The 16688-nt window shown below is 56.0% G+C and overlaps 5 protein-coding genes across 5 annotated transcripts; 2 read left to right on the top strand and 3 right to left on the bottom strand.

The window, feature by feature from the left end:
* Positions 1-34: 34 nt before the first annotated feature.
* On the bottom strand, positions 35-1157 carry VDAG_03042 (golgi reassembly-stacking protein; the record flags this gene model as incomplete). The annotated part of the gene is made up of 2 exons (XM_009656907.1): positions 35-916; positions 993-1157. 2 exons carry the CDS (start codon positions 1155-1157, stop codon positions 35-37), a joined length of 1047 nt encoding a protein of 348 aa, XP_009655202.1.
* A 432-nt stretch (positions 1158-1589) lies between these two features.
* On the top strand, positions 1590-2488 carry VDAG_03043 (trimethylguanosine synthase; the record flags this gene model as incomplete). The annotated part of the gene is made up of 3 exons (XM_009656908.1): positions 1590-1681; positions 1740-1838; positions 1903-2488. The coding sequence occupies 3 exons, from the start codon at positions 1590-1592 to the stop codon at positions 2486-2488; spliced, it is 777 nt and encodes a 258-aa protein (XP_009655203.1).
* Positions 2489-2599: 111 nt separating this feature from the next.
* VDAG_03044 (dopey) lies at positions 2600-8453 on the bottom strand (the record flags this gene model as incomplete). Its single annotated transcript, XM_009656909.1, has 6 exons — positions 2600-3901; positions 3952-5271; positions 5374-5417; positions 5471-8105; positions 8163-8296; positions 8351-8453. The coding sequence occupies 6 exons, from the start codon at positions 8451-8453 to the stop codon at positions 2600-2602; spliced, it is 5538 nt and encodes a 1845-aa protein (XP_009655204.1).
* Positions 8454-8986: 533 nt separating this feature from the next.
* On the top strand, positions 8987-10978 carry VDAG_03045 (vacuolar fusion protein MON1; the record flags this gene model as incomplete). Its single annotated transcript, XM_009656910.1, has 1 exon — positions 8987-10978. The coding sequence occupies exon 1, from the start codon at positions 9182-9184 to the stop codon at positions 10976-10978; it is 1797 nt and encodes a 598-aa protein (XP_009655205.1). The 5' UTR covers positions 8987-9181.
* A 609-nt stretch (positions 10979-11587) lies between these two features.
* VDAG_03046 (uncharacterized protein) lies at positions 11588-14605 on the bottom strand (the record flags this gene model as incomplete). The annotated part of the gene is made up of 3 exons (XM_009656911.1): positions 11588-11730; positions 11781-13848; positions 13904-14605. 3 exons carry the CDS (start codon positions 14603-14605, stop codon positions 11588-11590), a joined length of 2913 nt encoding a protein of 970 aa, XP_009655206.1.
* Between the last annotated feature and the right edge of the window lie 2083 nt (positions 14606-16688).

Here is a 16688-nt window from a genome sequence, read left to right on the forward strand (position 1 = left end):
TGATCCTACAAACATTCGCTAACTCCATTCCCACTTACTCCTTGGGCGGCTCTGTAGAAGCCGCTCGCGGCGGCGGCGGCGCGCCTGCTTTGGGTGGTGGCGCCACGGTGCCGGAGCTCTTTGGCGCGTGGTCCAGCGCCCGACTCTTCTCCTCGCCCTCCTTGAAGTAGTCGTCCATCAGCGCGTTCGGGCTGTGGCCGTGCCTCTCCTTCTTCTTGGACCGCGTGGGCACGCCGACGGGCGGCGCCGCGCTGACGAGCTGCGCTGGCACGAGCAGATCCTCCGACGGCGTTTCCGTGCGGGAGACGAACCCCTCGGACCCGTCTGCCGGCAGGCCACCGGGTCCCGCCTGCGCTGCTGCTGCCGCCGACGCGGCGCCCCCGTACGCCGCCGACGGGTCCTTCTCCATGTCGAACAGCATCTCGCCCGGCGCCGAGACGGGCTCGTTCAGCGGCGCAGGCAGGCGGTGCAGCGCGCCGTAGCCGAGCACGCAGCCCAGGGCGCCCTCGCCGCCCCACTCGCGGCTCGGCTGGATGGTGACCTCGCGCGTGACGTTGTACTCGTTGTTGTAGACGTACAGCCGCAGCGGCCGGCCGATGAAGTCGTCGACGAGCTCGCTGAGGCCGCTCTCGCCGTGCAGCGCCCCCTCGGGGCTCGCGAGGATGTAGTCGCTGTAGGGCAGGAGGCCGGCCAGGTCGGCGGGCGAGTTGGCGGCGACGTCGAGGACGTGCCAGATGTTGGCGACGACGGCGAGCGCCGTCCACTGCAGGCTGAGGCCGAGGGAGGCCGAGTCGGCGGGGACTGGGATGTGGAGCTCGCGCGTGCGCTGGCCCTTGGCGCTCCAGAGGGCGAGCGACACGGAGCCGCCGGCGCAGTTGCGGACTTCTTGCGCAAAGAGGGCGGCGTTGGGGCTATCCTGTGCGGACGGGGGCGGGGTTCAGTGATGAGCGGGCAAGGGAGAGAGAGGCGAGCAAGAGAAGGGGTGGACGAACGAGGGGCCTGCCGTTGATGCCAATGATGAAATCGAACCACGGCTCGATAGAAAGCTCTAGATTTGTGTTGCGCAGGACCTGGAAGCCAAAGGAACCCCCGCGACTTTGTTGTGTGGGCTGCTCTCCGTCCAAGCGGGACATGAAGCGGTTGAGTGCGCTGAACATGGTGCCAAGTGGTGGCGGTGCGCTGGCTGACTGTTTGCGTTCTTGTGGTTGGGGAGACTGTCAGGGTGTATGATCGTTTCTATGCGTCGCCGAATCGGCCTGGCTGTCGTCGTCGAGGGTAAGGTAGGCGTGATTAAGTGGCGTTGATGGATATGGCAGGTTGGCGTGGGGAAAGGGTCTCCGAGCTTCAATCGAGCTTCGCGCAAGCTGTCATTCACACATCGCAGCCTTGCAGCTGGTCCAAGCTCCGGGCGTGGACGCTAATGAATTCGATGTGGGGCGTCTTTTCCATCCTTCAGCCTTTCCATCTTGTGAACTCATCTGACAATCCTCTTCTAACCACGCTCAGTCTCGCCAAAGAGACGTGCTCATCAGTCTGTCAACCGACATGTGACGAAGACGCACAGATCGGCTCAACAGTGACGAGGCAACATGACCAGGATGGAACCCGCACCTCGGATGCCCCTGACTGATGAATGCCATCACTATGAGACCAAGGCAGAAGTGCCATGGGACCTCCAAAAGTACGTGACGCTCGTGCTGTCTTATCACAGGATTCCCCGAGAGACTGACTTTCAGTAGATACTTTTCCCAGCGCTATTCCATATTCCAGTATTACGATGATGGCGTCTATCTCACCGACGACGCCTGGTTCGGCGTGACTCCCGAACCAGTTGCCACGTCAGTTCATTGCTCCAACTTGTTTCTTCTCCCCTCCCTCAACAGGTCACTGATGATCTCCCAGCCAGGTCGCCCAAGACATGTCAGCGTCCCCGGCCACCAGAAGGGTCTTGATCGATCTCTTCGCCGGCGCCGGCGGCAACACCATCGCCTTTGCCCTGTCCTCGCGCTGGGACAAGATCATCGCCATCGAGCGCCACGCCCCCACCCTCGCCTGCGCCCAGTCCAACGCCGCGCTGTACGATGCCGACGACCGCATCACCTGGGTCCACGGCGACTGCTTCGACTACCTCCGCCGTCTGCGCACGGATCCGGCCTCCCTTCACGAGGATCTCCAGGTCAGCCCCGCCGAGACGGTCATCTTCGCGTCCCCGCCCTGGGGCGGCCCCGGCTACAGCACCGCCGACGTCTTTGACCTGCGCTTCATGGAGCCGTACAACCTCCAGCACCTCCACGACGCCTGCTTTCCCATGGACCATGCGCTTTACCTGCCGCGCACGAGCGACCTGCGCCAGATTGCCAAGCTCGCCCCCGGAGACGACAAGATCGATGTTGTGCAATACTGCATGAAGGGGGCGAGCAAAGCCCTCGTGGCCTACATCCCGGGCACCGCTAGTAAGCCTGGCAAAAAAAGGCCAGTAGAAGCATAATAAGAAGCCAAAAAAAAAAAAAAAAAATTAAAAAAAAAAATTGAAAACCGTGCTATTTTGGGGGGCCCTGGTCGTCCCGTCGCTATGAAAACACTTCGTCCTTCTCTAAGTCTACAATGCCCGTACAATGGTGCGTTCATCAAACACGTCCTTGAGCAGTCCCTCGATGCAAAACTCCAAGTCTAGCGGAGCCATCGCATATGTAGATTCAAACGCAAATATGCTGAGCTGGCCGAAAAAGGGCCGCAGAATCTTGGCCACGAGCTCGTCTTTCCGGTCGATCGTCACCTCGTCCTTGATGCCGCCCGCGCCAAGGAGAGGCCGTCTGTGCGAGCTGCTGGCGGCTAGATGCGCTGCCGACTCGTTGTGGAAAGCCGAGTTGGCGGCGACCTGGCCCAACTCTTCTGAGAGCTCGTCGACCAAGGCGACAGGCTGGTAGTTGGAGGCTCGGTAGACAGCGTCAATCGTGTCCGTGATGAACAACCACTCGTGCAGCTGGAAGTCGTCCGGCGCAACGCAAATGAGGAGGTCGAGCAGTTTACACGCCTGGAGAATGGATATGTTGTTGTACGTTTCCGATGCTGAGCTGTGGTCGGGTGCTACGACGGACGAAATGGCAGAGTGTAGCTCCGCGTTGATGATCGGCCACATCAAGGCGAGATGAATGGCGCTCGTCCTCAGGACCAAGGCTCGCACGACCATGAAGATATCTGACCTGGTGCTAGAGGACGGAGACGATGTCGAAGTGGCACCCAGCAGCTCCACCAACTTCTCCAAGATTGTTGGTAGATCTGACACAAAGGTGTCTTCGCTAGCTGCAAGCACGAGGGTAGCTACCCTGCGCAGATTGAGCTGTGTCTTCCTGTCGGCCTCGAGCCTGGCAGATGTCGCGCCGACGCCGAATACGATACCTGCAGTCGTAGGGGGGCTGATGCGAGCCAAGATGTCAGGCATGCGGTCCTTGTCACTAAGAGTCCATTGGCGCAACAGGGGCAACCAATCACTCTGCACTAACGGCAGACCGGTACCAAAAAATCTGCCGTCGTTGAAAGCATCGCCAACATCCTTCTTCCACGTCTTCTGGTTGTTGGGTAGCCTGGCCAGTTCTTGCAGCAGCTCTAGAGTGCTGTGGGTGACCGTCTCAGGGAAACCCTTTGCTCGAAAAGCCGGGCCAATGACGTTGGCGGCGATCGTACCCGCTGCTGAGAGAACACGGTCATTTTCGACCAAGACCTTGGGCAGGGTCGGGACGATCGAGGCTAAAATAGCGACCACATCCTCGGCTCTATCAAGACTGTTCATGGTTGTTCGCCGACTGATGTCGCGGGACTTGTCACCCTTGTCCGAGGCTGTGTCGGCAAATGACATGGGTTTCGTGGTGAAGATAGCCGTCAATAGACGGAGGAACAGATCCTGCATTTCAATTAGCATCTCAAAGTCGACTGAGGTGTCAACAGACTCACGCCAAGCTCACGACGCATCTTCCGCTGCTCGCCAAAGTTGGTATTGTCGACCTTTTCACCGAGTATAGCTGCGAATTCAAGTAGGCTGGGAAGGGTCTGCCGATGCGGGAAAGGATTGGCAAGTAAATCTCTGAGGAAAGCCATGCAGTCCTGCCAGATCTCGTCCATTGCGTCGTCCTCGAGCGAGCGGGCATACTCCACTAAAAAGGTGACCAGATCGGTGTCTTGCAGAGAGATAGTGAGTGTTGACCTCCTGGCTGGTTCGAGAGCCTGAGGATTAGTCCTGCTGTAGATTGCATTGAAGATCGCTGGTATGGTATGCCGCGGTCGAGAACCGTCGAGGGCCGGCAGAAGCTTGAAAACCTCGGATTGCTGTGCTGCTGCAGATGCCTCGATGGAGGCGCGCCAGATGCCAATGGCTGTTTCCAGGCACTCTAGCGTCTCTGCCGCAAAGAGGTGCTCCAAGAGACGCCGTGCCCTGTTCCGCATCCGCAGCGACGTATAGTTGAAAGACGAGACAGATGTGATGTCCTGCGCCCTGACGTCTGCTCCTTGGCCCCAAGACCAGATGGTGAAACAAATGCGCACAGCATCTTGGAAAGCTAGATGCACAGTGAGCCGGTCGTTGGCTGTCACGCTACGCGAATGTGATCCGTCTGATGCGAAGACACCAGAGACCATGTTTCCGAAGAACCCTTGTTGTTGGTCCGGGCCCTTGACCACTTGCGTCCTGGCCTCTTCAGCCAGGAGGCGCTCGTGTCCCCGGGCTAGAACCTGCTCGAGTGCATTCAGCAGTGATATGAGGGTTGATTCGGGCGCATTCCACTCATCAGACGCCACGCTGTGCGCATCTCTGAACGTGGTTTGCAAGTTATCAAATGTAGCCGATACCTGCTTACACAGCGTCTCGACCAGGGGAATAAGAACTTGGAAGATTGTTTCCGAATAAAGAGGGAGACACTCTGTGAGGAAGCTGACCCAGCTGTCGAGCACGCTGCGACTGCTCGTGGCACTCAAGCCGGATTGTAGACACTTGAGAAGTGATGGCGGAGGAGATAGGATGCGTGGTCCTGCTTCGTGCTGCATGGAAGATCGAGGGCCCCTGTTCGGTTCCACGCTCAGCTTGCCCTTTTCTGACGTCGGCGATGTGGGCAGTTCAGGTGAAACGTGATGTCTTATCTTCAGCGTCGCAAAAACGACATCCAAAAGGAGCACCTGAACGTAAGGATCAGGCCCCGTAAGAGCCTGGGACAGCCGCTCGATGAGGGGCTCCTCTAGATGTAGGCTTGACAAAGACTCCGCGTATGGATTGAGGAGGATCTGGTGCAACAAAGTCAAGGCATATCGATACAGCTGTGTTGTTCGGACCTTGCTCTGCTCCCCTCCAGGGCAACTTGCTCCGGCGATGCAACGCATGCAGACCTGCAGAAAGAACTCCTGCAACGACACGTCTCCCTCGCGGCCGACTAGTTTAGGTCAGCGTTTGAAGTGGGTGAATGAATTAGGTGAGAAAACTTACCGATGCGCGCGATTTCTGGTCGACTGGCATTGTGATTGAGAGTCGATGAAACCAGAATCGACCAGATGGCATCAGGGGCCCAACGGAAGACATTTGACAGTGTCCGAAGGTAGTATAGACATGTATCGAGGTCGTCATCATCAGAGAAGGCAGCTGACCTGTCCGTCCCCGCATTGCCACCCGCACTGCGACGTGCTCCGAGGAAGCTCATGGCAGAGAACTTGGCAACAAAAACGAGAAAGAGCTTGTCGATGCCTACCAGGCTATTTAACCAAGACTTGACAGTCATGAAGAGCTGCGTGCGCTCATCGAGTAAGGCGTCAAGCATGAGGAGCAGAGGTCTCGTCAGCATCACATCGTAATGGTCAGCGCCGCTGAGTCGAGGAAGTGGCAGCCGTTCTAGGGTGGGTGTCCTCGAACCCCTTCGGTCTGACTGGGAGTCATTGAGGGTATGAGACCACAAAACAGTAAATCTGCGGCCAGGGTCGGCTCGACGTGCCGCAAACGCCCCTTGCGTGTCTTTTTCAGTAATCAGTTTCGATAAAGCGGCTTCGATGTCGCGGCTTTGAGGCGAAAGCACTGACTGGAGTTGCCACAGGAGTCGGACCGTTTCGACGTGATATTTCGGCTCCGAGACTGCGAGATAAGTCCACGCATGCCGAACAATTGGTGCCACAAGATCAGCTAGGTCTTCCAAGGATGTCCTTTTTGCAAAATACAAGTGGCTCGACAGATGTACCACAGAACTGAAGGAGGAGAAGGGGAGGCTAGTATCTTGAGCAAGCCGTGCGTGTAGGCATGACAAGATCTGAGCTGTGTCAAGATCGTAGCGAACCGAGGTCTTCACAAGCAACGCAGTGAGAAGCCTTCCCTTGGTTCCTAGCTCCAGGCTAGTGGTAGACAACCCTTCGCAAATAAGCCTGCCCGATTTTCGAACAAGCAGTTCGCCTACTTCCACCGGAGTGAAAGGAGCGTTAGCGGCATCCAGACTTCCCTGGTCGTTGACGTAGAAGGCCTTGATGCGCTTCAAGAGCTCGATGACAGGCAATGAAACCAACACAGCGGCCTCCATTGTCCTTGCCGGTTTGTCCTGCGTCGGAAAAGCCCTTTCGGGGATGAGATCGAACAGAGACAGGGCGATTTCTAGGATCCTCTCGGTGACCGCTTCGAGTCGCAGCGTCGCCTGATCTGGATTGTTCTGTCTGTCTTGAGCATCCTCCAACATGCACAGTATGCTGAGGGCGGTAAGAGGTGCGTGTATGGTTATCATTTCCTCCTCCCTAATGTTGAAATTTGCGAGTATGAAGGTGACGAGGTCCAGCTTATCCAGCCGCTGAGCTGTGGAGAGACTACTGGGACCAATTGCCTGCGCCAGCAGGCTAACCATCTCACCATAGATGAGGCCACTTTCGACGCCGTCGAAGAAGACACTGGCACTCTTGAAAACCTCATTGAAGTCGTTCTTGTTGGAGGACTGACCCTTGTACTGGCGGACACTATCGACGATGGGCAGGAAGACTTCAGGCACGACAAGCCCTCCAATCTCCCAGCGGTCCATCAGCGAAAGGCATATCCTGTAAGGCCGAGCTCTTTCCGTAGGGCTTGCGTCTGAGGATGCCTGGATCATCGCCAGTAGTGCTTGAGTCAAGGAATGGAGCCCATGATCTTCAAAGTAGCTCGTTTTGGAAGTGAGGTAGGATTGTGGGTGCTCGACTGACAGCGGAGATTCGACGGTGCTTTCGTTGTCGGCTGCTGGGGGATCGGGGCCCAGGAACCATGCCCAAAGTCTCCTGTTCAAACTCATGTCTCTCCTGATGACGACGCCAGAAGCAGCCCGCAGGAGAAGCTCTAGGTCGGCAGGCTTGACCCTGGTTTGCAGTACCTTGGAGTGCAATGGCAGGTGGGTGACCAGGAGGTCCAGGAATCCTCTTTGGATCAGGAGCTGCTCGTCGGCCAAGCCTGCGGCGAAGCATCGAAGGAGTAGACCCGGCTCCGGTGATGTCACAATACGTCCGAGCTGATTGAACAAGTCTGCTTGGTCCCCATTATTGGTCCCGTCGTCCTTGGGAGGTGCCGAAGATATAGGTTCTCCTAGCTTGGGCAATGTTCTCACGAGATACGCCAATGCACCGCCTCTCCGGCTATGACTGGTGATGGATGCCAAGAAGAAGCACTGCCAGAAGAAATCGTCGCCAGTTGAATGCACGTCGGTCAGTTCTTCACTCCCTGGCGATCGTATGGCCACTTTGAAGCTTTCCATAAGCTTCATGGTACGGTCAAAGTCCTCACTGGTCTCCTCCTCCAGACCAGGCAATAGTGCCAGCACGATTGACTTCATTGCTGGCCGCAGAGACCGAGGATCCAACCGCAGAAAATGGGTTTCGAGGATATCAAGGTATGGGGCCCGGACGGAAAGGGATGCAAAGGACAGGGTCGATGCCAGTCCGGGAAGGTATAAGGAGAGGTCCCGAGCGAGACCATCTTGGCCTATAGTGGTAAAGACGTAGTTGTAGACCTCGAGGGCTTTTTGGTGGACACCGGAAGGCAAAGATGGGTTGAGACACTGGGCTAGTCTCTTCGCGACAGCGGCCTTGGAGGGTACGGTTGTGATGGAGTTGTGTCGGGCTTGCAATGCCTGTGGGTGCTCAGATTAGCAACATGTTCTTTGCAAAAGGCTGCCGGTTCTACGTACCCGTAGAAGTCTGTTGAGGAAGGAGATGTAATCTGCCCATTCTTGAAGTGCGGTTTCGAACAAAGTCAGAGCTCTCTCAACTCCAGAGGCGTACTTGCGGTAAGCTTTGTCGTTGGATGGCGCGTCCTCTGCCGCTCAAAGTCAGCGCAAGTTATAACTTGGGCACTGCGCATCATGTGAGGTCATACCAGAGCCTAGTTGATTTCGCCATTGTCGGGTTGGTAGAGGCGAGTCTCTACCCGAGCTCTCTGGCGATAGGGAGCGGCGGCTCGAAGCTGGCTCATTGGCCATAGTTGCGGTGGTTGGAGATGGGATCGTCGGTGGTGTTGTAGCTGAAGGACATGAGCATTTGCCGGCTCGAGGCTGCAGGCCGCAATGACATTGCTAATTCAAGCCTGGTGGTGCTTCAAGGGCGCGTTGGCGTGGCCAGGAGAGCGTTCTGCGAAGAAGCAAATGTTCGTCGCGTTTTGTTGCACATCACAAGGGAAGAGGCTACATGGCATTCCGAGTTGCGGCCCGTGGAATGACCACGCTTCCCACCTCAGCTCTAGGTACCTCCTTGGTGGGGTGATCTGGGACCTCAAGCTGGAGCCTAGCGCCCTGTGCCGGCCTGGCTTCAGGGATGTCAGGCGCCCTTAGCTCTCGAGCACGCCCCCGTAGTGCGGTACCTTGCTTTAGGGAGACCTCTGGTGGGGGTTGAGTGCCTGGGCAGCAACGTCACCGTTGGATGGGGGTGCCGAAACGGGTCCTAGGTCAATATACTCCGGCGGCACCCAACGTCAATCGTCAAAAGAGAGCATCATCTACCACACCTCGTGATCGCCGCGCCTCGACTCGGTTCGGGACTCTTGCCCCCTTCCCTGAGCCCAGCAGAAGCAGTATGGAAGTTCGAGTCGTGAAAGAACGGATAGAGGCGCGCGGCATCTCCAGAATCACGGCCCCGAGCCACCCAACCATCGAGTCGAACCGAGACGTTGTCATGACCCGCGATCGATCCCATCATCAGCAGAACCGGACCCATGGGTGAGGACCCCAAAACACAGTCTGGCGATAGCCAGGAGCAGCGCCCACCACTTCCGCCGCGGCCCGTCGCCTTCACGAGCGCCTCGATCGACTCGAAGCTCGCTACAACAGCAATCACGCCGGTCGATATCCAGACACTGTCGTTTCCCGATGGCACTCGTGGCACATTTTCAACGCCCGGCGCACAAAATGCCTCGACACCGCCTGGCTCGTCCATAAGCGGCTCAGCTACACCGCGGCATGATTTGGGCGAGATGGAAGATTCCATGAGCATCATGAGCCTTGCGCCGACGATGCGGCCTGCTGGCGATATTGCAAGCCTGCTCACTGGCGACTTCAACAGGCGAAGCCCAGCATGGAACCTGCTGCGCTCGCAGTCTCCCGCTGTGCTTCCATTCGAGACTTTGAATCTGGACACTGCGACACACAGGCTGGCTGGTTTCGAACATGAGTTTGACCCGCTTCCGGACGACTCGAGCCCAGATGTAAAGGACGAAGATCGCCTTGAGCTCTGGAAATCCAAGCTGAAGCAGTTCATGATTCTGTCATCAGCCGGAAAACCAATATGGAGCCGCCATGGCGACCTGGGTCTCATCAACTCCTACATGGGCATCATACAAACCATTATCTCTTTCTACCAGGGGGCTAATAACCCCCTGACGGGCTTCACCGCAGGCGACACGAGGTTCGTCATTGCGACAGAGGGCCCCCTCTATTTCGTCGCCACAAGCAGGCTCGGTGAAAGCGACTCCCAGTTGAGGGGCCAACTGGAGGCTCTGTACATGCAAATCTTGTCCACCTTGACTCTACCGACCCTGCGGAACATCTTCGTGAACCGGCCATCCACCGACCTGCGCAAACCTCTGCAGGGCACCGAATCGCTCCTCTCCTCCCTCGCAGACCACTTTACAAAAGGCTCTGCCTCAGCGCTGCTGGGGGCTCTCGAGTGCCTGAGACTGCGCAAGTCACAGAGGCACGCCATTAACAATGCCTTCCTCAAGCAACGGACGGACAAGCTCCTGTACGGCCTCATCGTCGCCGACGGCAAGCTCGTCAGCGTCATCCGGCCGCGGCGCCACTCCCTCCACCCGAGCGACCTCAAGCTCATCTTCAACATGCTCTTTGAATCAGGTGGCATCAGCGCCGGCGGCGGCGAGAACTGGGTGCCCCTTTGTCTGCCCGCCTTCAACAACAATGGCTACCTCTACATGTACGTCAGCTTCATCGACGGACCCCCAAGCAGCGACGCCTCGTCCCAACCAGCAGACGCATCTCCCGCTAGCGGCGGGCAAACGGCCATCATTCTCGTCAGCCCAGACAAGGAGTCCTTCTTGGAGCTCAAGCAGATGCGCGACGCCGTCGTCGCCTCTCTCGAGAAGAACGGTCTGCTCGCCATCATCCGTGCAGCCGCGAGCGCAGGCCGCCCCGCCATCCCCGCCATCGCAGCGGGCAGCCAGGTCAGCCACTTTCTCTACAAATCCCGCGCCAACGTCCAGTTCTCCATGTCCGCCCTCGATCCCGTCTTCGCCTCCCCCATCGCCCGTCGCCGCCTCATGACCCTCTATCATCAGCTCCACGCTTCCGTCCACGCGAAGCACTCGGCCATGCGCGTTCTGCACTGCGTTAGCGATGAGGCCACGAGTCTCGCCTGGGTAACTCCCATATTTGAATTCTACTGCGTCGCTGGCCCCAATGTGAGTAGGGCTACCATCACCCAGGGCGCGAACAAGATCATACAATGGGCCAAGCGCGAAGAAGAACGCATTTTCATCATAGGCGGTGGGGTCTTCTAAAGAAGAGGCGGCACATGGTAGCGGTGCCAAGCATATCGCCGACTCAGTTGGCATCCATCTCACCAAGTGGGATTTTCAAGTAGAAGACGCGTTCACATACATGCAACAGTCTAAACAATCGACTCATCTATTGATAACTCGCGATAGTTCAGCTCCACTTGACCGTGCGTGTCTCCTCGTTACTGACCATGATCCCTAGCATCAACGACCAAGAACAACTACCAGATACTTTCGCTCGATATACACAGCGTCTATCACGCCGCCGTCGCATTACATCCCCCACTAGTCATGTCAGACTGGGTCAACGCATACGCACAAACCAGAAAGAGCAAACCAAAGCCATCCTGGTTAGATTGGAGAGGCCAGGCCGTTCTTGCATGATCAAGAATCCCTGACATCTAAAACCCAACGGAAGTGCAGCCAAAGGTGGTCCAAAAGCCACGACTCGTTCCGCAAGTCGCTATCGCTTACTGGCAACGTCGTTTTTTCATGCATGTGTGTACTACACGTTTAGCCTCACGAACCCACTGTCGCATACGATTGCTGATCCTCGCTGACTGAGTGGACCGAATACTCCCTTCGGTACTCCGAGGCTGCACAATCATAACCTCAGAGCTTTTGTGATATCTGATGTTGTCGTTGCTTGCAGCGGTATTCAAAGTCTGTTCGGCTTGCCTGAGAGCCCTGTTCCGTAGCTGCAGTCGCGATTTGGTCATACGAATGCGCAAGTTCGACATTTTCTTCCTCAAACGCTGCGGTCGGGCATTTGACTCTGAGTGAAAGCTTCCCGTCTCGCTCGAACCGTCTTCCGTAGATATGCTGAGTCGCGTCGTGATTTTTGCCCCGTGGCAAGAGGGCGACTTTGGTGCTGTCACGGACACCTTTTGCGGCCGAGGTTGGCTTGCCAGAGTATCCTGGTAATCAAAAGCAACATGTCTGGTCGTCTTGGAATCTGCTGTTTTGGCGGATTGCGGAGGGGTGAAAAGATCGCCGGGGGTTCCTGTTGCCAATATGCTTGGAGCCTGACGTTTCGTCGTGCCTACACGCCTTCTCACGGTGCCCTCGTTCGTCTCCGTATCCTGATCAGCTCCCAACGTCACAACCTCAGCAGCTGAGGGTTTTGGCCCGCGGCGGGATAGCTTGGTGGTCGCAATACCTTTCAACATTTCTTTCGGCCCAGAATGAAGAATGCTGCGGGTCAATTGATCTTGCTCAGCGCCATAATTTGGAACCGCGTGCGGTCTTTGCGAGGCATGCGAGCGCATGGAAGGTGATAGCTTGAATAGGAAGCGCTTTTTTCTTACGGGCGATGGAGTGTTTCCGTCTTGCTCATCCGTGTTCGTCTTTGAAGTTGAAGCAACATGGCGAGAGGTTTTTGGTGTTGACAAGTCGGACAGGTGGAAGGGCGAGAAGCTCAACGAAAAGTTATCCTCTGTCAACGAGTCAACCGTCCACAAGCCTGGCCGTGCCCTGTTATCCGGTGTTGGAGGAAGTGCTTTCTCAATCTTTGGGATGCTGTTTCGTACTCTTAACTGCCTGGCAGGAGAAATAGGCTGAGGTGACAAGATCTCTCCATTCGCGAAAGTAATCCCTGCCGCATTGATCTGTGGTGCTAGCCTGTTCTTGCTGTGGCAATGAGCAGGCGATTCTTGTTTACAATCGACCGATGGACGCCCGATCGACAAAATATCTTCCTTGGCTTCGTTTTCACCTTGACAGGAAGAGAGCACAGCAATCAAGTCTTTCTCCAGTATTCCAGAAACGTCGTCGTCCTTCTTAACGAATGATGACCTTGCAACGCGGTCAAAGGACGATACTAGAGCTGCGAGATCTGAAAGTCCGGGGTCTAGAGAATTGTGTAGGCTGGCACGCAGCAATGCCGTAAGCCTTTTGTAGGACGTGACTCTCTTTGAAGGCGTTTCGGGTGCAATGGATTGCCGAGACGTTGGCCTGGTAGAATCCGGACCAGTAGTGTCAGTCTCAGATTCTTGCTCCTTGGTTTGGTGGCGTGCCTCTTCAACTGGCACCGTCCACAGCGATTGAGTTGGAGGTGGAGCTGGAACAGATTCTTGTGACGGCGTTGGGTGGCTACCTTGAGTGTGTGTCAGGAGAGTGGATGGCAGATGATCGCTCGTGGCATTTCCCAAAATTCTTTCATTTTGAGAATCGAAGAGCGGCGGTTGCGATGGCTGTTCTTGGTCTGCATGTGCAGCTCTATCGGTCACAGAAGGACAGTTGCCGGTCTCTCCAGGCTCGAGTGCCGGCGTCTCATAACGCGAGATTGATCGCATACTTTCCGCCTCATATTCAAGATTGCCACCACAGTAAATCTCGAGTGTTCCGTCCTGATGATTTTCGTCACGTACTGAAGAATCACTGAGATCCTTGACCGATATATCCACAACAGCATCGAGGCGTGCCTGTGTCTCATCTCTGAGCACCAACGGTCGATTGAAGCTTGAGGCTCGCTGTGGGATAGGTGCCAAAGGAGGCCCAGGCGTGTGAACAGGGGGTACTTGTGGAGCGCAGCTGTCAAACCCTTCCGTATAATCGTAGTAGAACGATGCACCTGGTGCAAGAGGAGGAGGGGGTTCGTATGGAAGACCAGGCCGACGGTAGAGTTCAACAATAGACGTCAAGCTCGACGACCTGGCGCTATAATCACCGGATGATAGACAAGAGTGATCACCCCTATTGTTCCAGCGCCCATGTGACTGGGATGAACGGCTCCGGCCCCGGCCTTGGGGTGCAGAGGTGCTAAGAGGGATGGTTGGCTGGTTGGACCGATGGCATTCGTTGCGTAACGACAGCGGAGGCGGTCGGCGGTGACAATGGGGGTTCATAGGCCGCTGGGATCCTTGAAATGTCCTCTATGGTTCCGGTCAGTTTGTTAGTGCAGTGATCGAGAACGGATCATGAACTTACGTAGGAAAGTCGATCGATTTCAACCATCCGACTGTAGTCTATCCTGCCATTCTCTGTCAGAGCAGGGGAAGAAGGCTGCGTGCCAGGCCGCTTCAAACGGGTTGGGTATGGAAAGGGGGAACGAGGTCGCTGAGTAGAACATGTGCCAGAGTTGTCGTTGAGTGTCACGGAAGATTTGTAACTCAGAAGAGGCCTGGAACTACAGGTTGTCATTGAATATGACCGCTGCCCGTTCTCATCCGCGGGAGGTGACAGCGAGCTGAGGCAGGACGAGGGCTGGCTATCTGTACCGGAGCCATACATGGAAAGGATCTCCGATGTAGTGTCTCTGTACGAGGGCAACCGTCTCCGGTCATCTCGGCGGTGGGTGCCCTGACTTCCCCTTGAGCTGGGCCTGGAAGGGGTTCTGGTTCGATCGAGGCTTGGTCTGGGTCGTGAAGTCTTGTACATCGAGTGACCAAACGAGGCGGCGGCAGGAGATGACCCCATGGAGAACACTCCGATGTCGCCAGTTTCCGTGGTTGTTTTCAGCATGCTTTGAAGGGGACCAGGCGATGAGAGCAGAGCCATGTTCTCGTTGACGCTTCTCAGTGGACGATGTGCGGTGGGATTCCTCGGGAGTGCCCGTCCTTGTTGCTTGAAAGTATTGTTGAGAGATCCTTGACTCGCAGATCGCTTCGTCGAAGCCGCAGACATGTCCATCCTGACTGAATTGCATGGGCATTGGACGACACTGGCTTACTGTTTCCGTATGTGAAGGTGCGACTGTTGTCGTTGGGTATCTTCTCGAACCTCGTTGAAGACCACGGGTTGAAACCAAGATTGGCTTAATGAGATATGCTTGGCGAGTAAAGAAATAAGAAAAGAAGAGAATGCTCGACTTCGTGCTCGTCAACGGCACAAGCCGTAGTGGGAATCCAAAGCAGCAGATCGATGGTGTAATGGGGCCTTCGAGACGACAGAGGAAGAAGGTCAGAGATCGACCAGAGATGCTGTGTCGAGCCTGTAAATGTAGAGTTCGTTTCTGGGCACACGAAGCTTTATTTTGGAAGGCGTAGTACAGGTGCTCGTCACTACCGTTTCTGATAGATTCCATGAGGAGGAGGGGACCTGCCATGGCTCCTGCTGTGTGGGAGGATCGGGAGATGGTGTTTACCTTGGTGCCAAGTCCATCTCGAAGGCAGGTCCTTTCGGGAAGCTCTTGCCTTACTTGTCTCGCATGAAGGAAGCATCTTGTGGCATGTGCTGGCCATCAAACCAAACGCCAACTTACTTCCGAGTGAAGGGCATCCCTAAGCGCATCTACAGTCAACATGAGCATCCTCCTAGTTCGTGCACCGTTTCTCGTAGGTACCTTAGCCGAGGTACACTCACCAACCGATGTTGAAGCATCACATTTCACACATCTGAGTTTGATATCATGAGTGCTAAACATCTCTTACAAGACGCCACCCCTCGTCAGCCACGTTTTGGACAGCTCGAGAATCTCTGTGGGTTCGATCAAGTTGTGTGATCTGCGGGTGCCGTAGAGGGCGTTCAACAACGACAATCGAAGGAAACATCGTGATGACCCTCCGCTCCATCAAGGTCATGCCGCACCATTCTAATTGACGAGTGAAAACATAGTTCCATGCCAGTGCAATCACGTTTTGACTCTCGTTGGCAAAGGCAAAGTAGAAACGGGTGAGGACAAGGTCGGATTGTCCGATGACCTGAACCGACCCCAGGTTCGCTTTGTACATCTTACAAGGCAAAACAATCTCCTGCATACACCGATCCAGCCGCCCTCGTTGATCCCTTGATACTGGAAAGTTCTTGCCGAATAGCAATAATGATTACGAATCTAGGTGGGCACATAGCTAGGACATGCACATGGGCTAGGTACCTTACCCAGGCCAAGAGGACCAGAGGTGTTCTGACCACCGAACCGGAAGATATGTGGCCTCAGCGATCTGACGTATCGCATGAGCATGATTCAGCTGTCGTAATCAATAGTTCCCAGCAATGTCTTCGGTCGAGGCGGACGACGCTTGCCGCCCCGGCCGGATGGCGGATGGCAATTTCGGGGGGTTACAGTCCGCAGGCATGGACAAGTCGCCACTTCTTGTCTTGAAGCAGCAAGTCCCGCTGAAATTGAAACATGGGAGCTCGGAGCGCGCCAGACCAGACCAGAGTCGCCTCGCAACTGTACTCGTCTCATCACCTTCTGAGATCCAGGCCACGCCGCCCGTCAGCACGAAGGAGGGGGTCCAACTGTCGAGGGTACGTACGTACCCTCCCTGATAAACCCCTGACAAGATGCTCGCCTCCACAGCGGCGCTAGGGAATGGCGGAGCACAGGGATGTCCTGTCCTTGGCCTGGGCTGGGCAGGTGGCAGAACGATTTGGGATGCGGCGTTCCTCAGCCGCGCCCCCGCCGTCACTGGCGAGATGGGGAAATGTGTCCTTTCCTCTGGCTGCAACCCTGGTAGGAGATCTACTGTACCAGTACCGGCGGACGCATGCAGTGAGTGGGCTGCTCAGGGTCGACCGCCACCCTTTTTGTTCGAGTCTTACCCATCGAAGGCTGAGGGGCGGTAGGAATATGGTTGATAAGCGGTGTGCGTGCGGACAAGAGAGGACCTGGTGTCAATGGCTCCCGTTTAACGTCCGGTTAGTAACGTGCCAAACGTTTAATTGCGGAGGATTTTTTTTCTTCTCTTCCAACCGCTTGCTTATCAATTGGCAGTTTCTCTACCTTTTGACGTGAGCCAGCGCTGGGGTTCATTTCTCCAACTGGGGGGTT

Source organism: Verticillium dahliae, genomic scaffold (assembly GCF_000150675.1).
Source record: "Verticillium dahliae VdLs.17 supercont1.5 genomic scaffold, whole genome shotgun sequence".
NCBI lineage: Eukaryota > Fungi > Ascomycota > Sordariomycetes > Glomerellales > Plectosphaerellaceae > Verticillium > Verticillium dahliae.